At 39.2% G+C, this 25,716-nt stretch overlaps 1 protein-coding gene across 1 annotated transcript in view; it reads left to right on the top strand.

The window, feature by feature from the left end:
* LOC121635446 (gamma-aminobutyric acid receptor subunit gamma-3-like) overlaps positions 1 to 22,597 on the top strand; it is a 156,311-nt gene extending 133,714 nt beyond the window's left edge. Inside the window, exons 9-10 of the mRNA XM_041978582.1 lie at positions 16,110 to 16,306; positions 21,323 to 22,597. Of these exons, the coding sequence (XP_041834516.1) occupies positions 16,110 to 16,306; positions 21,323 to 21,604 (479 nt within the window). The 3' untranslated portion in view covers positions 21,605 to 22,597. The remainder of the gene's footprint in view (positions 1 to 16,109; positions 16,307 to 21,322) is intronic.
* Positions 22,598 to 25,716: the final 3,119 nt, after the last annotated feature.

The raw sequence follows: 25,716 nt of genomic DNA on the forward strand, positions 1-25,716 counted from the left end.
TGTACAATAGAGTGAGGCACTGGAATAGCACTGGAATTAATAGATACTGCAGGTAGCATCCATCACCACAATATGCTCATTATCTGGGCTAATGTAGAAAATCAGTGTCAAATGAGTTCAGCAATGCTACTCAGAAATAACATGTCCTCAAGACCTACAATAACAATGTTCAGGTTTTGGGTTTAGAGTTGTGTGCTCATGTTATAGAATGTTTATATTTGAGCTTGTAAACCGATGTTTATAAAAGAGTCCAGAGATTGTCATAGCTGTGACACTGCTCACATGAACGTTATAAGGTCCATCTTACTGGTATGGAATTGGATCACCTTTTCCCTGCAAAACTGCCTTAAGTCTCAGTGGCATAGATTCAACAAGGTGTTGGAAACATTCCTTTAGATATTTTGTTCCATTTTGACATGACAGCATCACACAGTTGCCGTACATCCATGATGAGAATCTCCCATTCTACCACATTCCAAAGCTGCTCTACTGGACTGAGATCTGTGGCCTTATTTATAAAACTGTGCTTAGCAAAGCAAACTACAGGTGGCGTCTGCTGCACAAAAAGCAAATGCTGTGCACTTCTACTTTCAGATTTATAAAAGCACATGCACGCATGTCCTACACCTGTTTCCATTCATCAATCAGAATCTACTCTTAAGCAGGCGCCTGTGAGGGAACGCCTTCCCACGCCCACATGGTGGCTATAAATGGTCAAATGGACGCCTATGAGACATATTCATCACATCATTTGCATGATTGCTTGGGAGGGAAAAGGAGTTAAGAAGTGTAATTTTTCACGGTGTGAGACAGAGGTCCTGATGGACCATGTTGACAAACGTAAAAATGTTTTATTGGTGGGCACGGCGTGCGCATTACTGGTGTCAGAAAGACAGAATAGTGGCAGCGGGTGGCTGATCCCGAATACAAGACATTCCAGAGGAGTCAAAACACATGGCTGGATATCTCAGCCGGTAGAGCATCCGTCTCCCATGCGATAGGCCAAAGTTCACTTCCCAGAGAGGTGAAAACCGTCTGCTAAATTACAGTAATGATAACATTGATTTGTTTTAATTTATAAAATAAATATGTACGATACATCTGAGATTGCTAGCAGTTTATTTGGTGTTAAATATTTCTTTCTCGCTGGGTGCTCCAGCTGGGTGGGCGGTGCAGAGGGACACAATCACCGCTATTAACCAGGTGGACAAGGAGCTGCAGGAAATAAAGACCGTCTGGACAGAAATTGGGACAACAATTTAAAAAAAAGCATTGTTTAAGAATAAATAACTTAAAGGAAATCCACCAGATTTTGTGCGTACGCCTGAATCAGAGTTGCCATGGAGGTAGGAACATTTTCCCGTCAAGTTTGGTTATAAATCCCAAAAGTTGACTACATTTGGCATACGCCGGTTTTTGTACCTCTGCCAGCTTTTGTACCTATGCCAGTTTTTTAAATAAGGCTCCAGGTGACTGTGGAGGCCATTGGAGTACAGTGAACTTATTGTCATGTTCTAGAAAGCAGCTGGAGATGATTTGAGCTTTGTGACATGGTGCATTATCCTGCTGGAAGTAGCCATTAGAAGATGCTACACTGGTAATAAGGGGGAACAATGCCCAGGTTCTGTGGTGGTTAAACCAGGCCACGTTGGTATTAAGGGGCCTGAAGTGTACAAAGAAAACATCCCCCACACCAATATACCACCAGCAGCCTGAAGTGTTTATCCAAGGCAGGATGGATCCATTATTTCATGATGTTTCAACCAAATTATGACCCGACAATCTGAATGTGGAGCTGAAATGGTAACTCTCAAGACCAGGCATCTTTTTCCATCTTCTGTTGTTCAATTTTGATGAGTCTGTGTGGATTGCAACCTCAATTTCCTGTTCTTAGTCGACAGGAGCAAAAGTTAGATCTACTTTATGATTTTGGCTACTAGCTCCCACAGTTTTTTTCACACAGTGATGTAATCAGCAGGGTTACTGCTTTCATATGTGACCTTGTTTGTGTGGTTTGCTTGAAGTGAAAAAATTAGCAGAAGCTCTTAAGTAGACCGTACTGTTGTCTTTTTGTTACATTCCCATACAATTGCTTGGGGTTTGAGTGTTTTGTTTGGATACAAATGCTGGGTAGTCTTTTAGCTGACTTTCTTCCCTTAATTTAGGTATGCTATATGTTAGAATTGCTACTTCCTAGTGTGCACAGATCTTCTGTACTGCACATTTCTCAAGCTGCCCCTGTTTAGGGGGCACTCATGAAGTAGAGGGGTTACTCTGCAGTACTGTAGATTCTGAAAATTACTTGGACAGAGCTGGAGCATGTGCACAAGGCAGAAAACACCCCACAGCGGTCACATAAAGATCTATATTTGGATACATTTTAGAAAGCATGACCTTTAAAGTTTACCGATGATCCCTGAGCTGTGTAAGAAAATGTGCGGTACATAAAGAGGCTCAGCCTTCTTGGTCCTTAAATGTTGTACTTCCATTCAGCTAAGTCCTACTATCAAATAGATTTTCAGAAAATCTGGGAGTATATCAGATTACACGTTTGCTGTGCACACAGGTAAATAACATTTCCCCCAAATGATAAACAACAGATATTCCATTTGGGTATCTCTAGAAAAGATAGCCCTGCTAGACTCAGTGCAGCAAAAAGTCTTTAATTTGAAAGATATTTCATTTTTATCATATCATTACTAGTCTATAACTGAAAGAAGCTATTAAATAGAGAAGGATGAAAATGGTGGTCTGCATACAGAGAAGCAAACAGAATTCCCATGCCATCCAAAATACCAAAGGCGCAGGAAGGGAGGAGAATGACAATCCATTAAATGAGGTAGGATGGTACGTAGTCCCGTCCACAATCAGACAAGTTGATCATCAGATTTAAAGACTACTGGTGTCAATGATAACACCAAATATGAGGCAGCAAAGCCTATATGTTTGAATCATGTTAACTGCTGAAAGCATCACAAAGTGTAATCCCAATAGCAACATCTTTAAGAGAAACTAAGCCTTTACAGGTGTTGCCATGTCCTATGTAGAAAAAAAGGTTTTTCATCTGAGAAAGTGCCTTAAGCATCCTTTGTGACTAAAGAATTCAACTTTGAGGGTGGGGGGGACGGGAAGAAATAAAAACTGAGGAGTTTAGAAGAAATGAGCAGTGCAGAACTCTGTGGCTCACTCATATTGGCTTGAAGCTAGCAGCTTGAGGCTATAACTGCTGCTACCATGGAGTCTTTGAATCGCTGTCTGAACTGTTGGATGTAGAAATTGCTCACATTTAAGGTTTTGATAAGGATAAAAATATATATTTTTATCCATTCAAAAGAACAGTCTTGGACGATATACTAGACTGATGAAGCGCCACATAATTTGTGCTAAATCAGCAGGTCCTCCAGCTGAAATAAGCATGAAGCACCACATGTTTTAAACCCTTGAATATGAACCATTTTGATCTACCATGCCTAGAGACCACAGGAGGCAAATACAATTTGCTTGAGCATTTCAACGCATCTAATTTTCAAGTATTTAATTCAAGAATGAACTTATTCCTCCTAAGAGCTCATTTATGCTACCTTAACGTACATCAGTCTGTCCATTTTAAATGCTAAACGCCACTGCCCACATACTCCCATGCGCCCTTTACGTTGGCATCATTGTTAGGAAATGTTCACTAAAGGGCAGTGCAGAATTCAGAGTTCACTTCCGAATGGTAACGATGGAGAAGATCATGATAATGTACATTCTCACAAGGACATACAAACGAGGCAGCCTTGTGGACAGCGGGGGTCTGTGCGGTCATCAAGTGCAATATGGTTTCTTCATTTTGGCTATATTGCGCAACACTTCCCCCAGGTGTTTCTAGTGGTACTGCTCCGCCGTATGGCTACGCATGTGGAAGCTCTCTAATAACAGACTGAAATATGCATGTGAAGGATGCTGAAGACGAATAGAATGTTCTGTCTTCAGAAGGAAGGAAAAAGCTTGGATGACATGATGGCTTAAACACACATGAGGCTTCCAACCATGCCATGTGGGCTTGACCAAAGAATTTCCTTTTTTTTATTTTTTATTTTTTAATTTTGTCTAACAAACTACGTTATACACTTGTCACCTTATTGTTTGTTTTAGGAAACCAACATTCTTTAGAACTTGAGTTAAATAAATAATCAAGGTTAGGACTAAAAGAAAAAAAAAAAAAAGGAGCTTAATAATTATTACAAAATCTGTTCCATCTTTGTGTAGATGCAATTTAACAGATTAGGAAATAAAAGGGTTGGGAATACTGGACCTATCAAAAGTTTTCAACTCGACCAACCCCACCCCAACACTTCAGGGTGGTGTCAAAAGTACTTTCCCCTACCTGGGGCCCTTTTGGGGCTGAAATCCCCCCACATCGAACTCTGTTTTGTTCCTGGTTCCTGTGACTGAAAAAGTGAGCGGTGGTACTAAAAGGAGGAAATCCCAACACGCAGTTGCTCTCACTACCACTAGAAGTCCCATATTCATCGAACATAATTATATGTTATTGGCTGAGTAAACAAATGTCTAACTGGTTGTTTTTTGGGAGGACAGTCTTGTATAGGAGATAATGAATTGTAGCACAAAGTACAATGGTTATAATCTTTGTGAAAAAGTGTAGCTTCTTAATGGGAAACTTGATCTAAGCAAGGCAGAACATTAACATAGCAGTATTAAACTTGCTCTCTATCTCTTCATGGTTATCACACAGGACTGTTGTATTTCCAGCCTTACTGGAATAAAACCTACTGGGACCAGACTACTCCTCTTTGGATTTATTCCCTATAAAGGGGCATAATAAGGACATGGGTATAAGCAACCAGCACTGGCTGTCAGCAGGACACATTTCCCTTGTACTCAATGTTTTGTTGTCCCATTCATCCATCAGAGCTTATTCCCTCAGCAGACACTGTGGCTCCGTGTCAGTGTCATACTATTTTCTGCTTTGCTCCCGTTGGAAATGAGTCAGAATTTATACAGCCACTGAGAATCTGTCACCACTGCCCAAACATTTCTCACTTTGGGTATTTCCTAAAGCAGCTGATTGTGGTGTTTTGATCAGAAAGGCCCCAATTATACCCACACCCATTGTGACCAGTTTCATTATTAACCACAGATAAAATCCTTTTAAACAAGCAAAACTCTGGTTTTGTTTTTGTCTTGAAAATGATTTCTCACTAAGCAGAACCCATGTGCAACGAGAAAAAAAGCTTAGTTTTCATGATATGGGTGTGGCAGGATAAAAAATGACATTTAAAAACATTTAAAAACTGTGTGAGCCATCATTCCCACAAACACTTGTCAATGGTGATATGTGTGCTCGGATATAAAAGCTGACAATGTGCCTCATGGGGGCTCTACCAAGAGGCCAGGAAGTTAAAGATAGGTGGTTCACAGACATCAGTCCCTCAGACTGAGATGGGGGAATCTGAATTACATGCTTTGCTCCAAGAGAAACAAATTTGCACTCTTTCTCCACCACAGCAGTCTTATGCCTGATAGGCATTTCACAAAATAAAATTAAGTTAACGTCGAGGTTACACGGCTGTGCTGAGATGTCTCAAAGCAAAAGGAAGTTTGTGTAATGTAATCAAAAACAAAATTCAAGCTAGTGTTCTGTCCATCTGACCAATAGATTAGACATGACTGAGTAAACAAATTGCTCTCTTCAGTCTGTTTAGTCCAGAGTGTCTCTTGTCAGAAGGGACTGCTGGAGGGCTATTTGACTGATTACATGGGATTGTGGCTCAAAGTCATAGCCTCTGAAGAGTGTGTGGACACACACTTAGATTAAATTGAAGTTGCCACTGGTTTCATTTTAACCTCAATCACTGGCACATTAATCTAAAAACATCAGCATAATTGCCATAAACAAACAAGGCTCTCACTAGAGAGTGTGTCAGCCTCCATGTGCACTGCCTCCTACCCCGCGTCAGTCGATGTAGAGGGAAATCTGTTCGAGAGCTTTCCAGCTCAAAAGAAAACTGAAATTCTGGAAATGACATACATTTTTGTCTGTTTCTTGTTTTTTTTTTAATCAGACATATTCCAACTAATTATGTTACATTTGACTTTTATTCTCACATTAAGGATCATTGTGATGTTTGGTATTACTCCAAAAAAACAGTGATTCTTAACAATAGGACTGTGGCCCATGCTTAGGCCTTGAGCACCACTTGAAGGACTTCAAAAACCTTTCAGCTTTGCACTTAAGGGCTGCAGTACTGGATAAATTATCAACTGAAGACACTAGAGATACGTTATTATCGTTATAAACAACACGCTCAGTTGCAATGCAGCTTCCCACCACTTGGTGGCAGTAATGCACCAGTTTGTTATATACGCAGAAGACACTCAGCTAGCTGCTAGTCCAGAGCAAAGGTTATAGAGAAGTATTTGAAACAAAAAAAAAATAACAAAATAAAGGAAAAGAAAAAAAAAAGAAAGTGGAACCAACCCACCTCCTCCAAAGGGCAAAAAAGGCTACAATCCAGCTCATTATGAATGGTTTTGTATGTTTACGCATGGTTACAGAGGTAACAAAGTAGCCTCGTGAGCCCAGTGTTAGCTAATGCTTTATATCACTGAAGCCTTTAACACTAACAAGGCATCTAGAAACCAAACATCCAACGCTTGTTGGAACATTGGTAGAATTTTTCAAAAGACAAATAGAAACTGAAAAGAAAATTAGCTACAGATGCAGAAAATGTCTGTCGTGTCACTGACCGACAACTCTGGAAAAATTCTTAGAAGTTTATATATATATATATATATATATATATATATATATATATATAAATTGTTTAAAAGTTTTAGCTGTTATTTTCCCTCTATGTTTTGGCTGTTGGAAAATTCAATCATTAGGACTTTTTGTGTTAATAAGCCTAATTTGAGATTTGTTATTGGAGCAGCCTGATTTTATTCCATGAATTGTTAGCCTGTTCTGCATCTTCTTGTATGTGAAAGTTCACATATACAAAATAAATGTCTTGTTAAATTGTAAGTGGATCTGGTTTAGTTCTTGAATGCAAATTAAACCAAGAGTGAGTGAGTGAGTTAATATTTGAAGGGAAAAAATTATATTTGAAGGGATCTCGGACCACTTTGTACTCCAGAGGTTGGGCCCCAACAGCATAAAGGTTGAGAACCTGTGCTCCAAAACCTGCACGGATGCAATTTTGTGGTTCCAGCAGTTAATGCAAAGACGACAAACACAATCGTTATGGTTCGTAATTAAGCTTGATTTGAACTTTTGTATACATATCCATTCATGTAGCTCTCGTTGCTTACAGATTTTTAAAGTCTGGTTCATTTTTCCAATGAAAGAGAAAGACATGCTGTCCTCTAATAAAAAGCCAACAATGCAAAGCCAGTGGAACTAACATTATAGGTAGATCAAATGTTGATTGGCTGAAAGTTAATTCAAGCCAAGAAGGCTATCTTCAGACAACAGCAACTAATTTTATTAACTGAATGAAGCACCAGAAACACAAACACATCACCTGCAACAACATTCTCTGACAGCGATCCATTCTTTTAAAGTAGCCTTATGTACGTTTATGACCTTTAAAATATATGTTTGACTTGTTTTTATGGCACAGTGACATTCACGATGTACTTTTCTAGAGCCGTCACTGGCTTGCAGCTTCCCGGGGCTGAGAAACTACTTTACAATCTATCTCCAAGTATGTTGTGTCATTTTACAGTTGGACACACTAGCAACTGGACAGAAATACACCAGCCATTCAGTGTTTCTGAGGTACTTTTTTGTAAAAAGTTGAACTGTCTCTACAAAGCTAATGAACGCTCTCTTCAAAGCAAAAACAATTTTTTTGAGCACTGCCATGTAAAGCTAAAACAGGCAGTCATACATCAAATATGTATATTTAGCTCTAGATGTCGAAAACACAGTAGTGTTGTAAAAGAAAAAAAAAACTACTTTCACTACAACCTATATGTGCATGCTTGAGGGGATTTTGCTTGTTTTGAAGACCATGTAATAAACATTAAAGAGCAGCATGGCAACACATCTGTGAATTGCATTTGATCTGGAAAAGACTAAAATAACATGACTGAGGAGAGACTTTTCAAAGGATCGCTTAGATTTGTTGCAACGCGTTTATTTCTCATAATATTTTCTGAAAACTTAAATGAAAACGTATGTGAAGGAGGCTTGACACATCTTTGCCTTTTTAAACCACATTAGCTGTGGTTTTTGAACTGGCTCTCTCCAGAGAACTAACATGTTTCTACTGGTTTTGAGTAGAACTACTTTCACTAAAGGTGGGCATTCAGTGGCATTTTTTCTATCCAAAGGGACATAAAACCCTTACTGACTGAAATTTGAGATTACTCTGGTCCCCTTTGATTAGCTCCATCACTTAGTGTAGGTGGAGGACTGTGACCTTGTCACTTTGGGGGCTGGAAAATGGCCTGGAGTGACTGGTGGTTGCGGGTTCTTGGTGGTTTCCCGTTGTGCGGGACCTGGCTGCTCTGCGGTGGGGGCGGCTCTGGGTCTGGCTCTGTTTGGCGCTGTGGGGGCCAGTGGTTGGGGTTGTCTCAAAGCAGGGGGTGAGGCCACTGGTGGTGCCTGGGTCAGTGGGCGTCGGCTCTAGTCGAGATGGCCGGGCTATTCTGGGGCGGGCTGGGTGGGGGTTCTGGGCTCTGGTTCCTGGGGTGGCCCCGTCTCCCTCCGAGGTGGTGGGGTCCGTATGTGCCCGGGGTCTGGGCCTGCCCGGATGTGCTACAATGGTGTGGGTTGGGGCATGCCCTGGTGTCTGGTTGCTGCTCTGGGACCCAGGGTATGGCCCGGGGGCAGGAGGGGTGTAGGGGTTAGAAGGGGGGGCTGAGTAGGGTTTGGGGGATTGTAGGGGGAAGTGCTGGGGTGTAAGACAGGGACATTTGTATGATGTGTGTTTATGCTGTGGATGATGTGTGTATGGGTGTGAGTGTGGGTGTATGTGTGTGTGTGCATATGCATGTGCTAAGATGAGTGGCCAGGTGGCTTCCTTGGCTGCACCCTATGGCGACTCCCTTCTCAGGGCAGGTGTGTTTGGGTTTAAATAGGATCCACTGTGTTACAATGAAATAAATGCAGTCTTGTGACCTGGTTCCTAATCTTTAACTGGAACTCCTTGGTATTATTTATAGACACTCCATGAACATACATCGTGGTCTATTCTACCAGCTGCGCACCTGGATACATAAAAGTCAGTGTCATTAATAACTAGTAAATCTGTTGCATTTGTGTTGTACCTTTTTAATAAAAGAAATTTGTATCCTGCTCTAGAACTTTGGACTTTTAATTCATGGAGGATTTTCCATGCAATAAGCTCACCTGGCATCAGGATCAGCTTCAGTGCTTTGCCTATGGACATTTCACATGTAAAATATCATATGGGGACTTAACCCCTGGACATAATGGCTCTCGCTTTCTTCAAATCTCCTTTACAAAACAGAAAACCATGTTCTTGTTGTTTTGATCGTACTACTGAGGAAATTTGCACTGTGAGGATGTTTGCGGTTTGTGTTTTGCAGGCATATGTTATGGAGCTTTTCTCACTTCTGTGTGGTGGCACTTGTTTTTGCCTGTAGATGTGAGACTGTGTGGTTTGGATCGCCTGCACACACAGGAATCACTCAGTTGCTATGGCATCATGTAGCGACAATTTCCACAGAATGATTCAAACTGAGCAAAGAAAAAAATATTGTGACCTTGATTTGCAAAAGAAGCCATGAACAGCTTGCCATCGAGAAATATAAAGTAAAAGAAGCAAAAATTACCTAAAAAAAGAAAGAAAATTAAACAAAATGATGACATTTATTAAACACACTGTTTGAAATACACTTGACTCGTACCAGAGACAATGATGACATATTAGAAGCAGAGTGTTGCTCATTTACCTGGTCGGGTGCTTAAATCTAATGAGTGAGGAAAAATGAGAAAGTCTAGACAAGCACTAGACAAAAAGAGGTGGCTTGAAATAGAAGGGAGCGTCTCTATGGAAACCACAGGCGAAAACAGAGGCACACACTGCCATGAAAGACATGTAGGGGATGAGGATAAAAGAGACCAAGAAGAAAGATGGAGCACGAGAAAGGGATGGAGGGGAGACAAAGGGAGAGATACTGCATGAAGAGAAAGAAGGGAGGATGCAAGGAAAAACATGGTAAACTCAAGAAAATGATGTGCATGTCAGCAGTAAATATCAATGCCCCCGTTGGGCATTACTGTCACTGGGTTCATCCTTCTTTGAAAGAATTGATTTCATTTCACCAAGTGAGCACACTGTTTTTTTTTAAGAAACAATGGGAAGTAATTTTTTTCCAACAATGACACTGATGATACAGTGAAACAAAATTTAAAATAATTTATTTTAACACATGTGCCACTGTTACATGCAGTTACTTGCATTGAAATTAGTCACTGTCACATATTTCATTCAAGCCGTTACCTCTCAAACTACCTGTCTTATCAGTCATGTCTGATAAGTTAAAGGTGCAGAGTGTGCTGCAGTGCCACCTAGTGGCACAATTTGCAAACTGCAACAGTAACAGTGATCTTACTGCAGTTTTTCAGTCAAGTGGTTCACTGAACTGAAGTTACACTTTTAATGGCTTTTAAAGCCCAGCTATTGAACTTTGGCAGGTTTTCACACTGTGGTGCCCCTAACGAAAGCTGACAACATGAGTCGAGTTTAGGAGAGGTTAAAGTTTCTTGAGTGCGTGAGCAGATTGATGCCTGGATTTGTATGTAGAGATTTTATGACTGTTAGAAAGGGTCAGTCACAGAGCATGAACAAGGAGAGAATTTGTGAAATATAAGGACCCTAGAACAAGTAAGAGGGAAGACGTGTCTTTTATCTTACAACAAACGTGAGCGTATATGTTTCTGCACTTAATGTTTATTCTTTATAATTGATCTTGTAAAATAAAAGTAAACTAAATAATGAACGGGTCTGGCCTTTTCTTACTTGGACTTATGGTGGGAGAGAGAAAATTTCTCAGGTCGGTTTTTCTGCCTGATTTTCAAAATATGTAAATTGGTTAAATGCGAAATTTGAACCTAGCAACACTTTCATGATCTTTTCTTTACGGACGCTGAGGTTTAATTCCATTTTAGTTCTTTTAGATCTCAGTGCTTCCTTTGATACAGTTGACCATAGAATCCTTATATCTGCATCAGAATACTACACTCAGCTCAAAGAAAGCCATTTAGTGCAGTCATTTCGCAGACACGTTTCTCCAAAGCAACTTACATATGAAGGTGGTTAGGCAGTAGGCATTAAGGCTCTAGCCTAATGACCGAACTGGAAGGTGTTAATATTCATCCCAGACTCAGGTCTGGAAACAGATGCCCTTCCAACTGTGCTATCCAGCTGCTTTATAACAGTTTAAATCTTACTTAAATGACAGAGGTATTTTTTTTTTTTTTTAATCAGGATAAGGGAATTCTTCTATCATGAGTGGAGCTCACTTGTCCTCTTCTTGTTATGCTTCCTCTAGGCTGTTACTTTTAAAAACTATGTAGTCTCTTTTCACGGTTATGCAGATTATTCTCAAATTTATGTTCCCCTCAAGCACAACACCTCAGCTCCTTTGAAAGTTTTATTGGACTATTAAAAGGAGGTTAAATCACTGGTATAATATTTCATAAAGTTAAACCAGGATAAAACTGTAAAAGTAATGTTTTTTTGGCTCCCAAACCTCTGTGCAAATTAAAGTATCAACATGGAACCTGCGGAAACCAACAAAACACCATCTGTAAAAAACTTGAGTAATTTTTGATAAAGTTTCATTTGATAAACAAATAAATGCACTTATCAGATCCATTTTCTTTCTGCCAAGAATCCCTTCGAAGGTCCAACCTTTCCTATCATCTTCTAATAAAGTGATACATTTTTTCATCTCATCAAGACTTGTTTAATTTTTCTCTTTTTTTTTTTTTTTAACCAGAAAAAATCCCATTGAGATTATAAATCTCTTTTACATGGGAGTTCTGGTTAAAGATATGCAAACAACATTAGGCTGTGGCGCAGCTGACATTAAACTTGGTAAAGTCTGAGCTTGCTCATGCCACTGTTGCATACCTTGGGCATGTTGTGGTCCAGGGCCAAGCATGGCCAAAAATGCTGGCTATAGAGCAGTTTCTGAGGCCAACCACCAATAGAAAGATTGACTAATGACCACAATGACTTTTGTAGGAGCTTGGCCTGGTTAACATGGCAGCAGTAACACAATAAATAAAAATTTGGATTTAGATATTGATTCCCTTCACCACATTCATGGCTCCTAAAAGGTAAACCTGCCTATCCAACATCTGCACAGCACCACTGATTTGGAGAAGACATCCTCTTGACACTCACTAGATATCTGAACCTGATCCATCTGCTGTATTATGACCAGCAGATTTTATAGCTGTGTCACCAGCAAACCTCAGCTAATAATAAAAAAATAAAAAAAAACAAATGCAAATAAAAGGCCATCTAATTGAAACTGTTTTGCATCAACATCCTGCTAGTTTCCTCCTCCTTAGCATGAGCTGAACAATCAACAACAAGAGAGACCCACAGGGAAAGAAAAGCCAATCAGCTGATCACTGACAGTCCTGTCATGAGTCAAGGAGCATCAGGAAAGGGAGGAGGAGGAGAGGAGGTTGCAACTGGAGCAGCAACATTTGTGCAGACGTTTAAAAAAAATAAAAACAGCAAAATAAGGGTGGGTCTAGAGGCCTCCCACCATGGAAATGTGTGCGACGCCCATGGATGATGGTATGTCCGAAGTGACTGTGGCCTCTAGCAAACAGTCATATGTAAAGCTCGTACAGCTGTTTTATGAACTGTGTCCAACTCATGGCATGACAAAACATTTTGTAGTGAATACCAGTTTTCAAAAGCATGATGTGCAGAAACAGGAATCCGGTTCTTTAAATTCTTTGCACCAGCTCCCATAAGGCTTGCCATAAATGTCACTAGTAAACCAATTAGGAGTGGGCTCTTAAATGATGGCTGGTTGAGAGCAACAGGTATCCATTCAGCAGTTAGCTATTTTATTTGCGCGCATGTATTCTACTTTTCCTTTTTTTTTTTTTTTTTTTTTTTTTAATTCCCTCCCAGCACCAATTGCCACACACCAGAATTCCGGGATGGTACCAGATTCCCAACACTTGTGTAACTTTCTTACCCTAAACATATGTTTGTGACTCTTGATGGCATACTGACATTTATGATGTACATTCCTGGAGCCTCTGTTGGCATGGAGCATCCAGAGGCTGATAAACTGTACTTCACAACTTTTTTTCCTGGACGATGCATAGCTTTACAGCAGCACTTTGCATTACGGCACCAGGTTACACACTAACGACTGGATACCAACACGCTGTCTAATTTGAACATGCACTATGGCTGATTCATCCTTAAAAAAAAAAACCAAAAAAACAAGAGGACATTACTGGGAAGAAAGAGGAAAATAAAGAACACGACAGAGCAAGAGATGAGACATGAGTCAACATTGGACTGACTTTTACTGGCTGGAAAGAGCTCAGAGAAGAGACAGGATGCTGGATTAGTCGTTAGGGTCGCCTCAATGTAAAAACCTGTCCAAGTTCAGTAGTACTGCTCTAACGAGATCATTACTGCCAGCAGCCACTATCCTCCAGAAAAATTAGTATTCCCTTTAAAGAAAAAGTGTTTCTCAGTTCACTTAATTATCTTTAAAGACATAAAAAAAAATGCAAGGTAAATCTTTAATGTAAATTTAAACTTGCGAAACATATCTTAAAGTATAATTGTCATAAAACACATATGATGTATTATAGCAGAATGTGCATCTTAAATTCTTTACCAGTTCACCAATAACTTTAGATATACTATAAATAGGAAAAATCTCTCAAAAGGTTTTAATGGCAGTGTTAAAATTTGGTGAATTAAGGAATCATTATGAACTAATTTTGACCACAAGACCTCAGCTCTGTGGAGACAAAGCTGAAAATTACTTCAAATTTTAATCTTTAAAAACTTTCTATGTTGAGATGGCACCAAACTCAAAGCAAATCATTTTGTTCTGCTTCTTTTTTACTCAGCTGACATTTGCAGACACAACGTTAAAATATTGTTCTACCATTTGATGGAAATACACATTTCATTATGGGTTTTTGAAATATAGGCTTAAAAAATAGGCATAGAGCTCAAAGGGTTAAATATTGGAGAGTAATTGCTGACAGTCTTCAGTCTTTTCATGGAACAAACATCTGAATTCATATGTAAAACTATCAAACACCCCAGTGAAGTGAGGAAATGAATCCTGGAGCTGCAAATGCGGCAGTCAGCTGTAAGCCATACTCTACGACCTGCCTGTGAGCACGAGGAGGTGGTGTCTCTCCTGTAGTTCCCACCTTTCCCTTTCTTTTGCCTTTAAACAACCACATGTAGTACTTTGCAAAAGATTGAAAAAGACTTATTGCAGTATTTGCAAAACCACTACCAATAAAACCTTGGAGCACGCAAATTAACGGGTCAGTGAATGTAACATAATGCTGAGCAAGCAACTGAAGTTCTCAGAGAACAGCTACGTAATGGTCACAGTAATGAGATCAAATCTTAAACAACACTCATGAGCTCAAACGTCAGCTTTGTCAAGCTTTTGCTGGTGCCAACAGGTTTCTAGGTATGCAACTGAAGGAGGCCAACAAGATAGTGAAGCAGAAACAGTGTGATGACCTAAAAACCAGAAGCCTGCAGAACAAGTGACAGTTAATTCAGAGAGTACAACACAGCAGGAGGAAATTCAGCTATAAAGAGAAAGAGTTTCTGGTACAAAATGAACAGTTGTGCAAGTGAAGAATTTCAAGCAAAAAAAGGAGCCAAAAAGGAATTTAGAAACACTTTAAAAATCTAGAGTGCTTGGTTTTACTTGCTCAGAGTAGGAAAAAGGTCTCCCTGATGCTGGAGGGAGAGAAGAAAACAACCATTATAGGGACTAAACTGCTGGGGATCAAGCAGAAGAGTGAAGAATGAGTCTATAAGGAAGAAAAGAAAAACTGGCAGGATTATTTCTAAAGGTTTGAGTTGGATATATATATATATATATATATATATATATATATATATACACACACATTTATTCATACAAGAAAAAAACTTTTTGATCACAATTTTTATCTTAATTCTTCAGATGAAAATAAAAGGTTTTTCTTTTTTTCTTTTTTAATCCAAGATTCAAGAAATAAAAATGATAAATTCCTACACCTGATAAGGTCTTTAAAAAAGTTACCTGACATTTTCTTTTTAGTTTGCATTACACCCCAAGCATTTGTTTTTCTCCACAACAGCTCTGATGACAGTAATTATTTTGTTTTGTTTTCATGCAGCGTAATGTTATATTATATAATTAAATGACAATTAGTTCAGATTAAGATAGTTGTAATTATACCATTTCAATGAGGTAAAAACATTTTAAATTTTGTGCATTTCCAGTAATCACTGAACAAGGTAGGACTTGGTTCAATTTGTGTATCCACAAAAAGGAGAGCAATATTTCTCATTTTCACATAATTGTAGGGTTGATGCAGAGTCCATTTACAGCCGATGCTGGAAGGAAAACTGTACGGATGAATTCATTTAACATAATCTCATGACAGATGTTGAGGTTCAAAGCACGAAATGCTGCACTTTCACTAGAAAGGCTCAAACATTGTACAGCTTTATCAGTTTTATTAACTAAACGATTTTCTTACACAGAAGCAGCTCTAGTCCTGATTTGTCAGCTTGTCAATAGCCTAAATAACACAAATAATAACAATAAACTCATTTACCTCATAATTAAATCAGTGAAATCATACTAATAGTATGCAATATTAACAATACAAAAAAAAAAAAAAAAAAAAAAGTCATCATCATCAACATCCCAGTCTCCATTCCCACTGTCATCGCCATTAAGGACAAAAATTTGAAAATGAGCCACTGGGGTAGGATCAATCAAGCCAGAGGTCGTGCTATGACTTGTTTTTTTTTTAATTATTTTATTTATTTTTATTTTCTTTTTGTAAACTGTCACTCTTTTCCTTCTATTCCTATTCCTTCCAGGTATCACCACAGTGTTGACCATGACCACCCTGAGTACAGTGGCCAGAAACTCACTACCAAGGGTGTCCTACGTGACGGCCATGGACCTGTTTGTCACCGTCTGCTTCCTGTTCGTCTTTGCTGCCATGATTGAATATGCCATGCTCAACTACTACTCCTATAGTATACGCAGACCTCCACCCAAGATGCACAGAATGGTAAGCCTGTGGAAATTGTGTATTTAGTAGGGTTTAAACTGTATATTAGCTCTGCATTTGCACTTTATCCACTTCTTCTCAAATCAAGAGTCTTTGTGCAAAGAAGCCTAAAAACAGCTTGTAAAGCATGTCTCATTAGAGCCTTTCATTCAATGCAATGCAGCAATGCATCTCCATGGTCAGGTTACGGAACTAGCATCTGCTTGAGGTGATCTCAGAAACTATTTACATATTTACACTTTTTTCTTCTTTTATTGTTACTTATGCTTTTTACCTGGTTTTTAGCACCACTGTGTATCAAAAACAACTTCTGGGCCTTATTCCAGCCATAGAGAAGCATTATTTTTTTTAGACACACAAAGAACTTTCTGCTCACGCGTTGATCTTTGGCTGCTTCTGATTTAACATTTCCATCAACTGAAGCTCTCTGATTACTCTTTAAGTTTGAAAGGAAGCAGTTCCGTTTTAAATTTTATGTCAGAATAGAGGTCTCTTAGCAACCTAGTAGTGATAATTATCGTGTGTTATCTGAATTAACACGACATTTTGCAGCTGGATTGTAAACCTCCTGAACAGGCTATAAATGTCTGGAAAACTTCCACAGATCGAGAGATTTAAAGAGTTAGATATTTTTCACTATTTACCGCACAGAGTTGCACACTACTGTTCCTGAGAAACTTTTGTCAATATAAAAGATAGCATGAAGAGAGGCTGGCAATTTAGTTGAGCTTTAAGGGCTAAAATTGAGATGACCCAGCTTTCCACCAGCATTTAAACACACTATGTATTTGTGGAACTATCCCAAAACCGTCGCAACCGAATCTCAAAATCTCTCATGTGCTGTTAAGGTGGATTTATGCTTGCGGAGTGTGGTCGGCCTCGGCGTAGCTGATGTTGGCGAGTTTGCTCTCGCACTTGAGGGTAGAGGGCACGCGTCATTTTGGTGTTGTGTTGCAGTTTCTCCTTCTAATCCGAAGGTGGCAGCAGGGATGGTATTGGCCGGTAAACTCACCAGGTCAGAGTTCTTTTAATAGTTACTTCAATTCGGTAGGTATTGTCTGTTTTAAAACAACAATGGTGTCCAGTATGGTTCAGTGTCTTTATTAGCTTGTGGAAGAAAACGACAAAATAATTCGATCAGCCTCTCATCAACTTGATCCACTGGTTATTGTTTTTAAAAACTGTGGTTACCACACAAATTCAGCAAGGAGATCCAGATATCTGGCAAGACGTGATCCCAAACCAACCAATCACAGGGGAGTGCCTCTGCATAACCGTCTGCGTAGCGTGGGTGCACATCAGGTCTGGAAGAGGTGTTTGTCGAGCCTCTGCAAAGCCGAGGCTAGGGTGGTTACGCAGAGACTGTGCGACCTTAATCTTACTTTAAATGGTTTTGTCCATGTGCATCAGACAACTGGTTAGCACGTATTTAATGATCTGAACAACAACTATCTCAGACTACATTGATGGATGCCTTCGCAACCTCAGAGGGGTCATCAAGACTCCTGGGCATCCAGATGATTGGTCCCATTGAACTGGAAAAACATATGGCATAAATTTGTATTTGTATTTTGGAAAAACAAAGAATAAAGTTGTGGGAAGAGGGTGTGAGTGTCGAGAGCAGCTAACTCTGTTGACTGTTTTCTGACCTTTTATCACTTAAGATGTCTGAACAAGCTAGTAAAAGACATCATTCAATATTGATTTTATCCATATGATACCAACAGTTACCTTATATGTACAGCACAAAATGTCTTCACAGTAGCCTACCATGTCAATAGGCACATACATGCAGCTAAAAACATTTTTCATGCCATTGCCCTTCTGCAAGAGCCTAATGCTGCTGCGAGTGCTGTAATGGCAGCGGCACACATCCACTAAAACCGAGTCAGTCACTGCTGCTGTCATTTCCCTTTGTTCACATTTCCTTTCTATTCATTACTTCCTCTACGTGTAGGGGAGTTCTGCTGACAGTGTCCTAGGGCCAGAGAGACTTACAGCTATGGTTCAACAATTAAACTGTGCTATATTCTGTGCCCTCCTCTGCGTTCCAGGCTGTATTTTGGCCAAGTTTGTTTGTCAGAAGAAGCTTTGTGTCCATCCTTGCAGGCATCCTTGCAGCTCCTCTATAACGCCTACTGAGTCAATTCTCACTACCGACGACAGAAGAGAGGGCGACTGGGAAATACACACCAATTAGGTTGTCTCACATGTTTTATAAACATCAGGGAGAAAGTCACATGATTAACTTGGCCAGGAGCTTTTAAGCTTTCTGAATTTAGATTTAGCAAGTCTGACCTTCAATTAACTTTCTCCAAAAATTATTTTACACTTAGGTTTTAAAATCATATTGCTTCATTAAGGTTTGTTTCACTTTTTTTTTTTTTTTTTTGCTTCATTTTCCAACCTAGAACCGGACAAATGAAGATGGCTGTGTGTCCATTCAGCCAATCCACATTACCTACAAAATTGAGACAAAAATATGTATATCTATACATTTAGTGGGCAGTTGTTTTACAGTCCTGTCCATGGTTTTGGCAGCAACTTTAATCTTGTGTTTCACTAACTTTGCCACTTAAGTTTGCATGTTATTCATTCGGTATAAATTTTATTATCATCACAGAACCCATATTTTTCCAGTGGAAAAAGTAGCAGTTGTAGGCATCTTATAATATGTGAGGTTCTTTTTGTTGTGCACATTAATAGTCAAATCTGATGGAGTTTTTCCAGGAATTGAAAGCATTGAAAAATACATGCAATAGATGTGCCGATCTATTAAACTTAGTTTCTTTTGGTGAGGCTGTTCAGAAAAAATGTCCCCATATGTCTGCTTCCTGTAGCCTCCCTCAGAAGCATCACATGTAGTAGTAGTAATAATAATAATGTGCTTTTACTGCTAACAGAATATGAAGTGCTTACATTAGATCGATCATTTATCCACTCCTCACCCATACTTGGTGAGGGTAAGCTACATGTGTAGCCCCTGGGGCAGGCTGACATGGCCTCTCCAACCACCACATAAACATCAATACACATTCATACACTAGCGATGCCGACACTGGAAGGTGAAGCATCTTACCCAAAGACACAACAACACAACGATGATTGGAGGAGTGAGATTGGACTCCATGGTCAATTGGACAATCTGCGCTACCACTCAATCCATTGCACAACTTTTTCATCTTATCCATTCTTTATTAAAATTGTTTGTTTTTAGCCGAACCAAACTATAACTAATCTGGCAGGAGGCAGAAGTCATGGAAAAGCATTTCTTACATTATAGTGCCCCTAAATCCCTAAATCCTAGCATGCAACACCGTGAAAGCTTCATATTCATATTTTATATCTTATGTAAATAAAGCAAAACCAAATGTAACTTGTTTTGCTTTTATCCTTCAACTGAACATAATGCAACACAACTGGTTGAGTTTACTTGCTTTCAGAATTTGTTCCATTTGCTTCTGCCATGTAATTGACCCCCAACTCTTTAGGTACTGTTGCTTAGAATTTCTTTTCCTGCACAAGCAACTATGCCATTCCTTTTTTTCTTCAAATTACATTTTGTTTGACTTGCAATCTGCTTTCCAGGCTGGACATAGGTGTATCACAGCCACCATGAATGTCCTTGATGACATTATCACAACGATGTACAGACAACAGATCTGCATAGCTGCCTGTATTGACCTTGCTAAAGCCTCAACTTAGTTGATAATGATCATCTATGTAGACTCTAGCACAGGGATGCCCAAGTTCAGTCCTACTATCCTGCAACTTTTAGATGTATCCCTTCAACACACCTGAATCAAATGGCGCAATTCCTTCATTACCATGTCATTCAGCTCTACATAGTCCTGATAATGAGCCATTCATTTTATTCAGGTGGATTGGAGAAGGAATGCATTTAAAAGTTGCAGAACAGTGGCTTTTGAGGACTGGGCTTGGGCACCCTTGCTCTAGCATCAGTCTACCATCTGCTTCTATTGGTTAGCCAGCCATCTTGGTAACCTTGTCCAACAGCTGAAGACTAGAATTCTCTTGTCTAAACCACTCATCATCTCCAAAGGGCCCTATCCTGATCCCACATATTTTTTTTCCAACTTCTTTATTGATGTTGCCAAAGGTGCTGGCATCTCTACGCTGATGATACAATCTTATATTAACTAGGTTATTTTTTATTACATTTTGCAACCTTACCTCGGTATTTTCTGTGTTTTCACAATCTCCATCTTTCCCTTAGAACTAAAACGACCAAATGCGCAACCCTTTAATTCGACGAATGAGGCCTGCAGTATGGCCACAATCTTATGCGTTGATGGGTTTGCCTTGGATTATGTTAAAATTTACAAATATCCCAGTATCTTGTTTGATTAAACTCATTTTCAACACACAACAACCTTCAGACAAAAGTCAAAGCTAGATTAGCTTTGCTGTTCCACAATAAAGCTTCATTTATTCGCTCTGCCAAACACACCCTCGTGAGGATGAGAATACTTCCAATTCTGAACTACAGTATGGTGAAATTGTCTACAAAATGGCATCAAACACTGCTCTCTAACTAGACACTATCACTCTGTTAATTTTTTTTTTTGGACCTCTGAGTCTGGTCATGTTTGCAAAGGAGAAATAGTTCTAAATATTTTACCTGGAAAAATAAAGGTCAAACAACCGGCACATGTGCAGATTCAATTAATATGCTGCAGAATTTAGTATTTTCAAGTTTAAAGTTGTGAAATGCAACAAATACATACTTACATTACCTAATTCAGGATTAAACTATATAAACTGATAAAACAAAGTTAGCATTCTCATGTAGGAATAAACTCAAATGGTTTGTAGGAAAGTATATCAACACATTTATAGTTTGATCAATCATTAAATTCAGAAAAATGTTCAAAGATGATAGAGAAATCCAGACTTTCCATTAACAGCTATGACTGGAAAGTTGTAATTGGATAATTACCATTCAATAAAGGCATTGTTATAAACTAAACAAATCTGTCTTTCTCCATCTTTCAGGCCTATTCATCGTTCAATATGAGCCGCACCCCTCGGCCCATGATGCCAATTGGTAACTCCCTGTTTTGGCATGACTATGATGACAACTGCCTGTATGAGTGCTTGGACGGGAAAGACTGCAAGAGTTTCTTCTGCTGCTTTGAGGAGTGTAAAGACGGCGGTTGGAGGAAAGGACGGATCCACGTCAATATCCGCGAGTTGGATTCCTACTCTCGGGTATTCTTCCCCACATCCTTTTTGCTCTTCAACATCGTCTACTGGGTCAGCTACCTCTACCTCTAGTCCACCCGGACTGTGATCTGTGGGCCCCGTCAAAACAGCTCTCACCATTTTGCATTGCGGCTGGTGACTTGAGGTCTCAACTAAGCATAGTGGAGGAAATGAGATGGATCAGGTTTGTGGGAATATTCATGGACATGCCACTTCTGGAGTGAATGTGAAGGCCACAGCATTTTGAGAAGTGGTCCTTCACAGAGACTAAAACACCCAGTAGTGGAATAAAAAGCCGCCAGCGTTAACTTAAGTGGATAGGTCCCTTTTATGACTCAATGCCAAACTGACTTCAGAGACATTCAGGGACAGGGTTGCAAAGCTGAATCTTGGTCATCGAGATAGCGAAGCACCCACAGTGCCTTCTTCAGAAAGGGTGCGGCATCAAAGGACGCAGCTTCTGAGTTCCCTCCATTATCTTTATTACCTCACCCATCACAACGCAGCATGCCGAGCTGTTTATTCTTTGGTGAAACAAACCCGGATCACAGTTCTCACAACTTGAGATGTTTAAAACTAACACTCACTATTAATTTTCTAGCACATTAGTTTTAGTTGTACCCTAGGATTAGTTTTCTTTTCTAAATAGTAATGTTTTCTTGTTCTTATTAGAATTGTGCTTTCAGAGCTAGTCAACCACACACACATCAGTTGTTAATTGTTTATTATGGGTTAGAGTCAGGAACAGTGGTTGTCTGCTAAAATCTTGTTTGAGTCAGTGAGGTTTTGTTCATTATGCTTTATGACCAGACAATGAAGTTCACAGTAAGAGCCAAGATTTTTTTTTTTTTTTAAAGAATGCCAGGTCACATTCTTACATAACAAATCTACAACTGAATAAATATTAATCTGCATACTAAACATGCAAATCATCACCAGGAAAATTGTGTATGTTTCAGGACATGAATAAGAACTTTTAGAATAGTGCCTGTTTCTCCCTGAGAACATCTCATTTTACATAGTTTTATCCATTCAAATAATTTTTAAAAGAGAATATTTAAATATATATATTATCTTTTATGGGTTAACCCAGGCTTTCACCAATGTTAAATTCTTAAAATTCTGGGAAATTTATCTACCTTAAATTCTCAAGTGGTCTCCAGATTCCTTATCTTCAGAGACACAGGACTTTATTTGGGGCTTATCTATTTTTCATTGCTTCCCTCACTTTTGCCTTTTGCTTTTTCAAAGGAAAAAAACTTTTCTTCCCAGAGATTTAGAGATTGTGTGCAATATTAATGAATAGCCAATATGTTAACAAAACTAGACTAATGTGGTTATAAAAAAAATGCAAACATTGTGGATGCAGCTTTTTGGTTATGACTGACAGGTAATCCCATAAATTTCCTCTCCTTCACAGCTTAAGTGACTCAGTCACATCCAGCATGACTAAACGGGAAATTGTCATCCGAGAATTTGCCAGGTAGCTTGTAAATCAGGATGTCACGATTATAAATTTTCTTGTCAAAATAATGAGGATTACCACTATTCTGCATTTTGATTCATCTCCCAACACTACACACGTTTAAAACCACATGAACATTCTTTCTAGGTCTTTAAGTTTTATTTAGTTTTATCTTTTGATTGCAACAAAATAATATAACAAAAGCAAGCAAGAAGTCTCATTCCAATAAATCCCCTCTGCTGTGTAAAGATAAATAAATCCTGAATAAGTGAGTTTTACTCTTTTTGATGTGAACACATTGATAAAAAAAGCAAATACAAATAATTCATGCTACATTATTTTAAGCAATCCGCCTCACAAGAATTTATAGTACTGCTTTCTGAAGAATTGGTTGAGAAGATTGATGCTACTTTGATCTCTAAAAGTGGAAGCTACAAACAGAAAAAAAAACATCTATCTGCTAGGACTTCAAAGTTTCCCTGCTTTATAATGGTTATGTACCAAGCCACAGTACATTTTTGGCAACTTGGAAACAACAAAACCTTTAGTATAGAGTTTGCAGTGCTAAATATTTCAGCCATTTTATTTAAACCTTTCAATTTCAGTCTTTTAATCTCCACTGTAACTTGCAAATCTCTTACCTTTAAGTCATAATGCAGAAATAGTTGTTTCTCATACAGGAGTTGCAGTGTATAAGTAGCCCCAGTATTGATGAAAATTGCTACGATTGTGAAGTGTACCTCCTGGTTTGACCTCTCTGCAAACGGCCCTGAACACAGTGACCACCCTGTCATGGACTGTAAGGAAGGAGTGACTTAATTTCCTTAATCTATCCAATTAATTAGACCTCAGAGAAAAAGCAAAAGATCCAGGACAAAGGAAAAAATCCTTACGCTTCCAGTTTTGGTGGACTCGGGATTGCATCTCTGCTTTTTGGAGATGATGTGGTGCCATTTGCTTCATCAGGTTATGATCTACTACCATCGATGGAACAGTTCACCACTGAGTGCGAAGTGGCTGGGATGAGGATCATCACTTCCCAATCTGAGGCCATGGACTCCAGCCGGGAAAGGGTGGAATGTCCTCTTTGGGTTGGGAATGAGCTCCTGCACCAAGTGGAAGAGTTCAAGTTTCTTGGTATCTTGTTAACGAGTGTGGATTTAAATCGACAAGCCAATCAGTGCGGTGACTGCAGTGAAGCAGACTGCATCGGTCTGTTGTGAAGCTGAGCCAAAAGGCAAAGCTCTCGATTTACCCGTCGATCTACGTTCCTACCCTCCCCTATGGGCATGAGCTGTGGGGGACTGACTGAAAGTACAAGACAGCAGGTAAAACCCTTCAAAATGAGTTTGAGAAGAGGCTCAGAGTAGAGCTGCTGCTCCTCCACAATGAGAGGAGCCAGATGAAGTGGTTTGGGCATCTAGTTAGGATGAGTCCTTGAAGCCTCCTTGTTAAGGTGTTTCGGACACATCTCACCAGGATAAGGCCCCAGATACGATGCAGGAAATGCTGGAGGGACTACATTCCTTGGCTGGCCTCAGAACATCGTGGGATGAGCTGGAAGAAGTGGTTGGAGAGAGGGAAGACTAGGCTTCCCTGCTTAAGCTGCCTCCACAACCAGACCTCATAAGTCAGAGAAGATGGATGGATATCCATTGGGATTTTTCCATTTATATTTTTAAAAGATGCCAATTTAAAGTATGTAAATAAGAATAGTTTAAATTCAAAACGTTCCTACAAATTCGTTAAAAACTTCACATTTGAGATGTTTTTTTTAGCCATTTTGACAATCCTTTGAAATCATGTCAAATCTGGTAACCATTAACATGACTTTCCAGTCATTCCTGGTCTGAGTCAGCAAACAAACTCATATGACTGACCAGCATCTTCCCAAATAGAATATCCAATGTATTCCCAAAGACAAAAGTAATTCCCAAAGTGATTTCTCAGTTTTATTCATGTGGATAAAAAAAGTGCCGAAAGCAATAATAAGCAGAGAAGCCAATGGCACCAGTCTGGCTAAGTTTGCTTCAGATGTGCTTTGCTAGTAAATGGAAACCCTGTTCAGAATAAAAATGGAAAGAATATTTAGTACAAAACCAATTAAAAGAACAAAAGGTCTCATGTGGGACTCGCCAGGGACTCATTTCCTGGTCTCCAGGGCAGAAGTCCTGTAACTTAAACCACCGCAACACTTCCTGTGTCCCTATGAGGACTATTTTACACTTCCAAACAGAAAAACAGGAGCTTTTCATCCGAGTATTTGCTCTTGGCGCCCATAAGCACCAACACCCTCATGAGCACCTTAGAGACGTCGGCAGCTTTGACAAAACATCCGTTTTGGAGAAGAAGTTTATATAGTTTAACATTTAGCACAAAGCTTGATGCTTTCTCATGGAACTCTTAAGAGAAAGTATTTCCCCAAAATGTCAAACTTTGAATAACCCCAAATAAATTAATACCATCATTACACATCAGATCATGAAGGTTAAACACTAAATTGTGTCGTGGCAAGAACACATTGGAATACAAGTCTGATGGAAATTGGAGTGGAAGGACTAAATGAGCTGCAGAAATAAAAATAGCTGCTTGAATCCTAAAGCACATAAAAACATCCATATTCTGTTTGTGTCCCATGTTCTTTGCATTAGTCATGTCATACAGTTTTTAAAATTAGACCCTTCATGAAAGCCTCTGTTTAGTCATTTTTTTTCTTTAT

The sequence above is a fragment of the Melanotaenia boesemani genome, chromosome 24, assembly GCF_017639745.1.
Source record: "Melanotaenia boesemani isolate fMelBoe1 chromosome 24, fMelBoe1.pri, whole genome shotgun sequence".
Classification (NCBI taxonomy): Eukaryota; Metazoa; Chordata; class Actinopteri; order Atheriniformes; family Melanotaeniidae; genus Melanotaenia; species Melanotaenia boesemani.